The sequence below is a fragment of the Ascaphus truei genome, chromosome 1 (genome assembly GCF_040206685.1).
Source record: "Ascaphus truei isolate aAscTru1 chromosome 1, aAscTru1.hap1, whole genome shotgun sequence".
Classification (NCBI taxonomy): domain Eukaryota; kingdom Metazoa; phylum Chordata; class Amphibia; order Anura; family Ascaphidae; genus Ascaphus; species Ascaphus truei.
The window spans coordinates 186,038,817-186,051,940 of record NC_134483.1 but is presented as its reverse complement, the minus strand read 5'-3'; the positions used below and the strand labels follow the sequence as shown (position 1 = coordinate 186,051,940).

The 13,124-nt window shown below is 46.5% G+C and overlaps 1 protein-coding gene across 2 annotated transcripts in view; it reads right to left on the bottom strand.

Moving 5' to 3' along the window:
- The window catches only part of AOPEP (aminopeptidase O (putative)), a 490,654-nt gene that overhangs the window by 317,962 nt on the left and 159,568 nt on the right, over positions 1 to 13,124 (bottom strand). For both annotated transcript variants that reach the window (XM_075599100.1, XM_075599108.1), the window contains exon 5: positions 4,748 to 4,996. In XM_075599100.1, coding sequence (XP_075455215.1) covers positions 4,748 to 4,996 — 249 coding nt within the window. The remainder of the gene's footprint in view (positions 1 to 4,747; positions 4,997 to 13,124) is intronic.

The following is a 13,124-nucleotide window of genomic DNA, read 5'->3' as shown; positions in this document are numbered from 1 at the left end:
AGCGATCTTGATCTTTATCCTGGGTTGGGGTCCCAGCTGGTCCCAGCAGCCTAGCTCCTCGCAGGACTGGGGGAATCAGAGCAACAGCAACGGCTTCCCAGCCGGGAGAGTTCTCTCCACCTTCCTGTGGAAAAACAAGCTCTTCGCAGCAATCTGTATCTGTATCTTTATCCTGGGTTGGGGTCCCAGCTGGTCCCAGCAGCCTAGCTCCTCGCAGGACTGGGGGACCAGAGCAACAGCAACGGCTTCCCAGCCGGGAGAGTTCTCTCCACCTTCCTGTGGAAAAACAAGCTCTCTGTGTGTGTGTCACTTCCTGCTTTTAAACCTGCAGTCTCTCAGGCCTCCTGTTTAATTAGGCTGCAGGTGTGCTTCTTTCTGTCTGAGGAGATTAACACTCTGTGAACTAGCTGCAGCGTCTCTCCATTCAATATTCCAGCCTACTGAGTTAGTGACTCTGTCACATAATATATATATATATATATATATATATATATATATATATATATATATATATATATATATAGTGACAGAGTCACTAACACAGTATGTGCTGGAGTGAGGAGCATATTTGTTCTTCCAGCATACATGCTGTTAAACTCCTCCTGGAGAGGCATGCACCTGCAGCTAATTAAGCAGGTAGGACTCCTGAGAGACTGAGGGTTTAATAGGCAGGAAGTAGCCTGCGCCAACTGAGCTAGTTTTTTCCCCAGGAGGGTAGAGGGGCTTCTCCCAGCTAGGAAGGCTGTTCTGGTTCCCCAGCCCTGCAAGAAGCTCTGCTGCTGGGACCCCAACCCAAGATAAAGACTGCTACGAGCTTGACATTGCCTGCTCCCCGGAACCGGCATTCCTGATTGCTGTTGGAGCTACAATTACAGATAAGAGACTTTCTGATTTTGATCTTTGAATACATAGTATATATTTTGGGTGGATAACCAGAATAGCTGGCTGCCCACTAGAAAGGGCTGGAGTGAAGTCTAGTTAGTTTCCCTAACAGGAATAGGTGTTTATTTTATTATTTGGTTTTCTTAAAGGAACAGTGCACCTGATGTTTGTTTTGTGGCTAATAATCCACTACAGTAAAGCTTTACACAGTGTCTTAGCGTTTTACTGACCCTGCTGCGAGGCCGTCCTGCCACAATATATAGTGCACAGGAAGAAGGGACATTGTAGGCATGGTTTGAAGCTTCTTCCCACTCCCATCAGCTGCATCATGGTGGCGCACTGGTGAATACTGTACCTCTCCTCTTCTGGGACAGGGTACTAGTAATTAGCACAGGAGAGGGGCGATATTTATTAGCGCACTGGTCATTAAGCAGCTGAGGAAGCGGAAGAAGCTATGATCCACACTTGCAAGATCTCAGTTGCTTAAGTTAGCCATGAGATCTAGGGAACTTGTGGCTATGACCAGTGATGCCCTCCCTCTCCCCCCTGCCGGCTGGTCAGTGGTCAGTGTAACTGGTTGTGGGCCACAGGTTAAAGCCTCTGAGGGTTGCTGGCGACCCCTGGGCCACATATTGCCCACCAATGCCTTACACCATTATCTTGACATCCCAAGGGCCGCTACGCTGGTGGCCCTTGTTACATCCAGTGATTATCATCGCTTTTTGCTTGTTTTGAAGGGGAGAAGGAGCCAGTCCTCTGCAGTGCCCATCACCAAGGTGTCTTGGCGACCATGTGATTGCGACACACGCAGTCATGGTGGTGGTGACCTGGTTCTTTGGGTTTAAACAACAAATCCTTTATAAGCACTCTCTGGATATTGTAGTCCTACACATTAGAATCATGTTACCTACAGCTCTGTTCGTCATCACTCTGGCGACCAATAGAAAGTCACATCAGGAGATGACAGTGCAGCTTGCTGTTGGTGACCACAACGGAAACCTTTGATTTTATTATTTCATTTACTAGCTCATTGAGGCCTTATCTCCCATTCCCACAAATGGGATTAAAAGTGTGCTAAAACATAGCACCACTTAGTGAATCTGGGCCTCGCAACGTAATTTATCAAGTATCAGGGGATCCTTGCAGCTGCAGGTACAGTTGTTCACCTTTAGGGGACTCGGTTCAAATGTTTTTAAAACATCTTTTTTTGGGGAGGGGGAAGGGGGAACTGCATCTACAAAGTCTAAGCAGCAAAGTCCACTTTGAACACAGCTGAATACCAAAGAACTGTTTTTTAAACAGGCTTGATTATTTGCCAGTGGGATCACTGTTAAACAGCAAAGAATGGATTTACTTTAGTAGGCTAAAATACATATTTATTTGCCCATGTCTACTTGTCTATTTGTAAGTTCAAGACCAGGGTTTCAACTGGGAACACAAATGTCAGCTGATGAATGAACACAACTTGATAAATGACTTATTTGCTATTCTAGAGTATTGCATCATGCTTCTGGAACATAGCATCTGGGGTTTGTTTTACTTTACTACACTGATTGCTATGTAGACACTGTGGGTGGACTGCAGTGACAAAAAGATTGCAGGGGAAGAGAAATCAATGGCCCAAAGACACTCATTGCTGTGAAACAGACAGGGCTCTCTTTTCAGTATTAATTTTAAATATGTAATCCAGTGACTGGGTAATCAGTGGGTAATCAGTTATAACATATAACAGAAAGTAAACCCACAGGAAACAATAAGCAAATTGTAGCTGCTAAGCTACTAATTGCAAAGAAACATGATGAAAAGCCTTTCATTGGAGATGAGTCCATTGGTGATTCAAGATTTCAGAGACAATTATATATTTTCTAAAAAAAAAAAAAAACTTGGATTGGTCAAGAGTCTGTATATAACTATGAGTAAATAAACAATAGTCCTGCTATTTTCTTCTTTAATCAGGAAAACAGATTTTACTGCCGACATCCATGATTACAAGCACATGGGAACATGGTTATATAGCAAACAACCAGGATTAAGTGTAACCTGAGCACACAGACCTTGAGAAAGATTACTACTGTTCTTTTTGGGATGCAGAGGGGCCTTAGGCTTAACCTCAGTATGTCCAAGAGACGGGACATTGTTATAAAAGCTCGATTACAGATGGATGAATTGGAGCATGTGGAGATGAAATGACGTCTCTAGTTCCATGATGCCAGTTGTTGAGCCAGAATTGGAAAGCATGAGCTTCTGAATCACAGACTTGTGCTTCAACCACTAAATAACACATTCTCTTAAATGAGCCCTTCTATAGTGTTATTCCCTCTCTGCTTGTGGCATCCAAACAACACTCAGAGAAGATAGGACAATTCCATCTTTATATCTAGTAAGCAGCATGATTCGAAAGGACCTGTGCCAAATGTAAAAATACTTTAGCTACAATAGTCGTACGAATATGTAAGCCTTTCATGATATTTTCAAATGCATTGGTTTTCTGCAAATCATGTACTTTAAAAAGTCACAAAACGCAAGTGTGACACAATACGGGTGCTCACCATCAACAGAGCATAGCGGTACTGTATATGCCAAGTTAATTGAAGATGAGGAGTGCTGCTTTTCATGTTACAACACATGGAAATGACACAACAGTAACTACCGAAGATCTTTATTTCCTTTAAGTTACTTGATGTCAGTTACTATTAACATTTTACAACCAACTAACTTGGTGAATAAATACAACAGGGAAAAAGTCGTGGAACAAAATGATTGCTACCACATGCCATAAATAACCCACACGAGCACATTTGCAGACTTTAGTTTTGTGATCTCCAAATTAATTCTGAGCCATTTTTTACATGGTAACAAAAAATTGGGGAGAGGAGGGGGTCACCAATGTAATGTAATATAGTGAAATTGAAGACACGCTAACAATTGCTTATGAAAATGAGTCAATGATAGGGTAATAATCATTAGTATCAAATTATATAATATACGTTGTATGTTAAATTACCTATTCACCAAGTGCTTCTAAGGAAAATGAGTTGTCCCAAAGTCCTCCTCAAGTAAAGTCCAAAATCCAGCGCAGATGGTGAGCTAGGCTTGCCCCTTGCATGGTGCAGAGCAAATATGGGCAACACATAAGTGCCAAGTCACAATAATGTAGCATCATTTATTCGTTTATTTTTTTTTTTATAAGAAAACAGTGAAGGTTTCTTGCTTCTTTCATATAAACATTATTAAGCATAGTATTATTCATTCGAAAATCCATCTACAGAGGGGAGAGCGGGGACAAATGCGCTTGGCTCAGCTGGCCAATCGCAGAAGTTGGGCCCAGCCGACCGGAAGTTGGGTGCAATTTTAGTGAATGTCCGTTCCCATTCTTTTGCTACCCTCCGCTTCAGTCCTGGGCAAGCTGTGGGCGGGCATGTTCTTCCCCGTTTTATTCTTCCTTGTATTATGTTTTGTGTAATATCTAAAATCTAGCTATCTAATGGGTAATTTTTATGAAGAAGTGTTACTCCTTAAGACACATTTCCATGCGAGAAGACACCTTTATGGACCATTTTAGTGAATAGGCTGATAGCAGCCATATTTGCATGGTCATGTTGGAAGGTGTCTTTGGAGTACTAGGCTTAGTAAATATGGTCATATATGTAAAGTGCTGTACATGATTTGTCCTGTACAGATAAAAATACAAATACAATAAAGATACACATATATTAAAGAAAGGTTAATTATTTATATGGCGCTTAACCCTAAGCACCACCTATTGAGGCAGGCCATTCATTCAACCTTGAACATTCTACTTTATAAAAGAAGTGTGATTATTGTCGGCATTAAATAATTGAAATGAAATAAATGTATACCCTACCTTGCCATTCCTAGACTGGAAAAGTTGGATGGGACAATAAGTATATCAAGTCTGGAAAAGGGATGGGTACCCAGCACTGCATAAGCAACCGTGAGGCACTGAGGAAGTAGGGGAAGCAGGACCTCTGTGCACTTATCCAACAATCCATGTGGAGCAAAAATCCGGTGAGGAATAACGGCCTGTGCTTGAGCTTCAGGACTGCTGAAACGGCAGGGATACTTCATGTGCCCACATTTCTGCATTCGTGGCCTGATAAGGAAGAACATACAGTAGTCATATTTCATGATCACATAGTCATTAGTCATGTAAATGCGGTATCAAACAATGCATCCCAGAGGTGTGCGGCAGTCATCCTTGAGCAGAGCGCAAGAGTCGAGCAGGTGTATAGTGGGAAATTAGGGCTGAGATGTAAGGAGCGACAGAAGCCTTAATGTATAGCCATTCATAGTGAGGAGGAGAATTTTGTGTGACATACGGGCAGGGCCGCCAACAGAAATCATGGGGCCCGGGACAAATGAAAGGAGCAGGGCCAACCCTCCCCCTGCCCCCATAGCGCACCCCCCCCCCCGAACCCATAGCGCACCCCCCCCGAACCCATAGCGCACCTACCACGAAAAAATATCTTTTAGCGTGCAACTTTTACTTAACTGTTTTCTTACTGTGATACAGAAAAAAACATTACAATGCAACCTGTTTATTTTTATATTTTCAACAAAAGACATGTGACTGCTTGTCTGGGTGAGTGGGTGGGTGAATGATGGTGGGTGGGTGAATGACTGTGGGTTGGTGGGTGAATGACAGTGGGTGGGTGGGTGAATGATGGTGGGGGAATGACGGTGGGTGGGTGAATGACTGTGGGTTGGTGGGTGAATGACAGTGGGTGGGTGGGTGGGTGAATGATGGTGGGGGAATGACGGTGGGTGGGTGAATGGTTGGCTGAATGACGGGTGGGCGAATGACAGTTCTGGGTGGGTGAATGACTGTGGGTTGGTGGGTGAATGACAGTGGGTGGGTGAATGATGGTGGGTGAATGACGGTGGGTAGGTGAATGTTTGGCTGAATGACGGGTGGGCGAATGACAGTGGGTGGGTGGGTGGATGGGTGGGTGAATGAGGATGGGTGGTTGGGAGACAGTGACTGGGAGACAGTGGGAGACTGGGTGACTGGGAGACAGTGACTGGGTGACTGGGAGACAGTGACTGGATGACTGGGAGACAGTGACTGGGTGGGTTGAGTGAGTGGGTGGGTGACCGTAACTGGGTGGGTGACAGTAACTGGGTGAGTGACTGGGTGGGTGGGTGACAGTGACTGGGTGAGTGACAGTGACTGGGTGGGTGACAGTGACTGGGTGAGTGACAGTGACTGGGTGAGTGACAGTGACTGGGTGAGTGGTTGACAGTGACTGAGTAGATGATAGTGACTTTTGAGTGACTGGGTGGGTGACTTCCCTTGACCGGGTGGGTGCTGCTTCCTTCTTCCTTGCCCCCCAGTCACTTCCCTACCTACCCTCGATATCCCCGCGGCAGCTGGCCAGGGCGGGAGGGGGGCGCAGTGAGGTGGGCTCAGGGGGCACGCGAGAGGTGGGTGGCTGGGGGGGGGAGGCGGGTGAGACTGGCGGGCTAATCCCGTGGCTGTTGCCCGGGGCAGGAGGAGTGCGTGGGGGAAGTTGGGTTGGGGCGCACGCGCGGGGGAAGTTAGGTTGGCGGCGCAGGGCTATCTTAATAACATTAGGGGCCCCAGGGCAAAGCAATGCACGGGGCCCTGCCTACACAATCACTCACATGAATATAAATGTAAATTAACGATTTGTTAACGAATAGTTAATATCCCCTGAATATCTAGTTTAAAATTTATTCTGACATCTTACTGTTACAGTGTTATTCATAAAACAATCTTTTATATAACGTTTACAATACCTCACAAGAGAAACATCACTTGCTATAACTGCAGTACAGTGAAAAAAATCAATCTGTACCCCCTTTTTTATCTGAAGAAATATCACAATAAAAACAGTCACTGGTATATAGGTCTAACCTATGCAGACTGTCGCTCCCAGCCTCCCACGCGCTCACTAGCAGCAGCAGGCACCGGAAGTGCTGCACTGCTAGACTGCAAGCGGTTGTGACGCGAGCCAAGGTGCCGGGCGGCCAGCGAGCGGAGCCAGGGTTCCACTTCCGAGAGGGGGAGAGTGAGCGGAGCCGGGGTGCCGGGCGGGGGGAGAGCGAGCCGGGGTGCCGGGCGCCGTGGCGGGGGGGAGAGCGAGCCCTCCTAGCTAGACTTAGAATGGAGATTTTACATTTTTAGCATTGGTGGGTCAGGTTGCCAGATGGCTTGTCCAAAAATACTGGACACAATGGTTAAAGTTGCGACGCCCCCAATACATATACATATATATATATATATATAAATTAAAAAAAACACGCTCCCGAATACATATAAAATATAGCCCCACCACACCCATACATATAAAATATACCCTACCACCCTCATATATATTAAATATACCCCTACCACCCCCAAATATATTAAATATCCCCCCACCGCCCATATATATATATATATATATATATATATATATATATATATATAAACGAAAAGAAAGAAAGAGCCCGATCCTAGTGTAATATGAAAAAATACACAATTTAATGTTCCCAGTAAAAGTCCAACAAATTTAAACTCACAAACGAAAATAGTAAATCAAGCATGTAATGAGTAATACTCATTCACCAGACGCCGGACATCACTGCTCTGCTCACACGCCTTGCTCCCACGTGTAGTCTTGGCACCTCTGAGCCACCGTCCAGCAGGAGCCCCAGAGAGCGCACAACTTCTCCCGATGTCGCCCGGAAACAAACTGAACCAAACAGTGGTTCCGGATGGGAGGAAAATGATGGTAGGACCTTGGGGATGGATCGTCAGCGCGTGGCAGCGTCCCAGAGTCTTTAATGAAGTCCAAGGTATGGATAGGTCTGGTGTGATAGCTGTCACTAGCTCACACTAGCAGTCCCGCTAGTCCCATAGCACATCACCTCCGTCCCACGTTGGGAGCCGAGGGGTGGGAGTGGGGAATGAGCGGGGGGGAGGGGGTTGAGATGAGCGGGCCCACAGGACGCTGGCATGGCCGGGCCCCCCTGACTCACGGGGCCCGGGACGCCAGTGCCCTCTGTCCCCCCCTGTTGGCGGCCCTGCATACGGGATTTGATAGGAAGTCAGGTGAGGAATTTCAGCAGGAGACGCTGAGAGAGATTATGCAGTGATTCTGACAGCAGCGGCCGGACAGCAGGAGGTTACAGTAGTCGAGACGGGCGCTATACTGTAGTACTTTAATAAATAATCCCTGAGTGATAATAATGGTATTTGTTACATGGAGGTGAAATCCAGAACATACTGCTGAGTTTGCCATCCTTTAAATTGAAAGTACATGCTTTAGGGCCAAAATTATCATGGTTCTAAACCTTTAGATTCCATTCAAATAAAAAAAAGGGCCATAGGATGCCTTAAGGCAGGGGTGTGCAAACTTTCTGCGCTGCACCTCCCCCGCCTGCTCTCCTCCTAGGTCGTGCCCCACCCCCACCTCTAATGCGGTGTCATTTGATGCTGCGTTGCCATGGAGACGCGTGACTGAAGCCAGGTAAGTACGTTTACAGAGGCCTCACACACTCAGTGCAGGGCCTCTGTAACAGTCGCGCCCCCCTAAAAGAAGTCTTGCGCCCCCCCCTGGGGGCGTGTACCCCAGTTTGCACACCCTGCCTTAAGGCTTAGTACGGCTACAAACTGCAAACATGTTTCTTTAGTAAAAAATACATAATTTGAGCATATTCTTTCTTTTTTACCTTTTTTAAGACGCTTGTCAAACTTTTGCCTCCATTAAAATTATTGTACTGAAATCCTTTCAGCCAAACCTCACATTATAGCTTCCAACCGAATAACCCCTTCTATACAACCAATGGAACACGCAACATAAATTTGTATTCACTATCCTTTAATGCAGGGGTGGGGAACCTTTTTTCTGCCAAGGGCCATTTTGATATTTATAAAATCATTCGAGGGCCACCCAAAATTATCAACTTAAAAATTAGCCTGCTATATTTGGTCAAACATTTAATGAACTCACCACTAATGTGATGGCTGGAACTGCTTCTCTTTGGGTGACTGACTGACTCTTGGGTGGTGGGTGACTATGACTGACTGTGGGTTGGTGTCTATGCACATGCACACGCGCACACGCACACACACACACACACAAATCGGGCAGGGGGTAGGGAAATCAGACTCTCAGACCCACTCTCTCGCTCAGACTCTCAGACCCACTCTCTCTCTCAGACTCTCAAACCCACTCTCTCTCAGACCCACTCTCTCTCAGACCCACTCAGAATCTCAGACCCACTCACAGACTCAGACCCACTCACAGACTCTCAGACCCACTCTCTCTCACTCTCAGACCCACTCTCTCTCAGACTCAGACCCTCTCTCACTCATACTCTCAGACCCACTCTCACTCAGACTGTCAGACCCTCTCACTCAGACGCTCAGACCCACTCTCACTCAGACGCTCAGACCCACTCTCAGACTGTCAGACCCACTCTCAGACTGTCAGACCCACTGTCAAGACTAATCCTTGTGAGAGAAAGGGACCCCAATGGAGAGCACTCAAGCAGATGCACAGAGTACACTAGACAAAGGATATGTGTGTATGTTGATAAGTGATATGTACAGTTCACGATAAAAACCATTTATTAGAGTCTTAACTCAAGATAAAATAAAGTTGGACGCTAGGTGCCCAAATAAATGAGACTCAATGAAGTAAAAAAAGCGCAGCGAAAGTAAAAAATACCAACTCTCAAGTGTATATAGTGTGGACTACTGCCCTTGATGATATATGCAGGGTAGAGTCAGATGTAATCAATGCCTCCTGGAGACTGTGTCCGTGAGTGTTTGGTCACAGGTATAGTCACTTGTGCCTATCAGTGTGAGTGGTATATATATGTATATCACATCACCACGTATATATAGGTAGGTAAAACAAGTGAGTAGTTAGCTGTAGTGGATTCCCAGGGGACAGACTAAAGTCACCAGTCATAGGGTTCTCTGTACCAGCAGGTCGCTGCTTTGATCCCTGGGGGAGGGGGGGGGCAGCAATTCAGACCACCATAGGGATTAATCAGTCAATCACTCACATACACTCACTTGAATTGTACCTAGATGCAGATATCTAGATGGATGTATCTGCTGTACACAAGTGACCATAAGTCCAGGTACAGTAGGTAGAAAAAATATATTGCAGTACACAAGTAGTGTCTACATACACTTAGAAACAATAAAACACAGGAGAAGCTGGTAGCATAAAAAGGCAAGCACCGTGCTTCTATTCTGTGGCTGTATACACACTAGCTAATGCTTAGTGATCACACTAATGCACACACGGTTGCTGCTTGATATAAATCAGTCTCAAGCTCAATGCTGAAACAAACTCTCTGTTTAGGGAGTTTGTGTGGGTGCCGGGAGCGCTCCGATCACGAGCGTGAGTCCCGCCCCTCTGACGTGATGACGTCACTTGCCAACGTACGTTTCGCTATGGCACAAGCTTTCTCAAGGCTGGGAGGGGCTTTGGTTGTTGCCCCCACCTTTTGTAGACGAGCGTGAGCTCTGATAGGTTACTCAATCCCCTATTCATGTAACTAATTGAGTACTTAGCGTCCGTGGGATAGGAGATAGAATCCTGATCTTACGTAAAGAACCTAATGCTGCCCCCTGTGTCCATTAGCGTATTATCAGTAGAAGCATAAATTGCATATGTATCCATGGACTATATAGAGAGAGCGCACAGGGGTTTATGTGTATGCTGACACCATAATAAAAATGAGGATGTAGGCGATTACAGCAGAGGGATGGTAGTGATAGTGAATGGTCACTATGATTATATATGGTACTCCAAGTGCATAACATGTTTGCACAGCTATGCTACACGTATGGACTATATGAATGGGCTATATACAAAACCCTCATTTAGACCCCTTGGGCTTAGGGTTTTTAAGGTGTATATCCACCGGGACTCTATTTTCAATAACTCTTGGTCCCAATTCCCTTTCCGAATGCCCATGGACAGTTGGTCTATGCCCTTGAAGGTGAGTACCTTATCGTCACCCTGGTGGTGCTCATTGACGTGCCTTGCCACCGGAGTGTCCACTCCATTCCTGATGTTGCCCAGGTGTTCGAGGACCCTAACCCTGAATGGGCGCCTGGTCTTTCCTATATATTTCAGCGAGCAAACGCACTCTGCCATGTAGATCACCCCTGGGGTTTTGCAATTAATAAACTTTCGTATATTAAATTGACGTGTGTTATCCCAGTTCATGAAGGTTTTTGCGTTTACTATGACCGAGCATGCTTTGCAGTTTTTACAGTTAAAGCTGCCTGCTGGCCTTATAGGGAGCCATGTTTTATTGACAGGGCTCTCAAAGTGGCTATTGACCAGCCTATCTCTTAGGTTTTTAGACCGACGGCTGGTCATTTCTGGATATGGTTTAAGCACTTCTTTGAGGTCCTCGTCTGCCCTGAGAATGTGCCAGTGCTTATGGAGTACACTCCTGGCCTTTGTCCATTGTTCGTTATATGTGCCTATAAATCTGATAGTCTTGGCAGATGTTGTCTCTATTTTGTCTTTCAACAGGTCCACCCTTGGTGTATTTTTGGCTCTCTTGTATGCCTTATGTACCATGTTCTTGGAGTACCCTCGTTCTAGGAATCTCTCCCTCATCAATGAGGCTTGTTTCTCGAATTCTGTGTTGTCAGTACAGTTCTTTTTGATTCGTAGGAACTGTCCTACCGGGATCCCTTTAATAAGGTTGGGTGGGTGATGACTGGTAGCCCTTAGTATACTATTGGTTGCAGTACTCTTTCTGTAGATGGTACTGCTGATCAACCCATTAGTTCCGATCTGCACAGTAAGGTCGAGAAAGTTGATTTTCTCAGGACCGATCTCATATGTGAGTCTGAGATTGTTAGTATTCTGGTTCAGTCCATCGATGAAGGTCTTGAGGAGATCAGTGGATCCTCTCCACATCAAGAACACATCATCGATGAATCTGTACCACATCTCAATATGGTCCGTGTAAGTCTCATTTTGTTCACCAAAAACCACTTCCGCCTCCCACCAGCCCAGGTACAGATTGGCATAGGATGGGGCACATTTCGTCCCCATCGCTGTGCCTTGGGTCTGGTGGTACAGTTTGTTGTTAAAAAGGAAGTAGTTCTTGGTGAGGACAAACTCCAAGAGGTTGACCAAAAAGGTCAGACACACACTCTCTCAGACACACACTCTCTCAGACACACACACTCTCTCTCTCTCTCTGACACACACACTTTCTCTCTAAGACACACACTTTCTCTCTCTAAGACACACACTCTCCCTCTCTCAGACACACACTCAGACTCTCTCAGACACACACACACTCTCTCTCTCTCAGACACACACACTCTCTCAGACAAACACTCTCTCTCAGACACACACTCTCTCAGACACACACACACACTCTCTCTCAGACACACACACTCTCTCAGACAAACACTCTCTCTCAGACACACACTCTCTCTCAGACACACACACACACACACACTCTCTCTCAGACACACACACACACTCTGACACAAACACACACTCTCTCTCAGACACACACACACACGCACACTCTCTCTCTCAGACACACACACACACTCTCTCTCAGACACACACACTCTCTCTCTCAGACACACACACACGCACACACTCTCTCTCAGATACACACACACACACACTCTTTCCGACACACACACACTCTCTCTCAGACACACACACACACACTCTCTGACACACACACACTCTCTCTCAGACACACACAGGGGGAGGGAAATCTGATCAGGGGGGATCGGAGCAGGTGCCCTCTGCAACTGCTGCTCGGTGTGGGGAGAAGGAGGACCGTGTAAGTGCGCAAGGGGGGGGGGGTGGGAATCTGAGCAGTGGGAATCGGAGCAGGTGCCCTCCTCCGCAACTGCTACCTGGTGTGGGGAGGAGGGCCGTGTAAGTGCACGGGGGTGGGGCGGAGCAGGGGGGGATCGGAGCAGGTACCCTCCACAACTGCTGCCCGGTGTGGGGAGGAGAGGAGGTAGTGAGGTGTCTCTCCCACCGCAGACTCGTTCTTCTATCCCCCACTCCTCTTATACCCTCTCCCCCCCGGAGCGCTGCTTACCCGCGCAGCTCTGGTGATACTCCGGTCCTTAATCACCTCAGGCGGCTGCTGCCACACACAGACAGTGACACACAAACACAGTGACCGTGACACAGACCGTGACACAGACACACAGAGACACACACACACAGTGAAAGTGACACACACACACA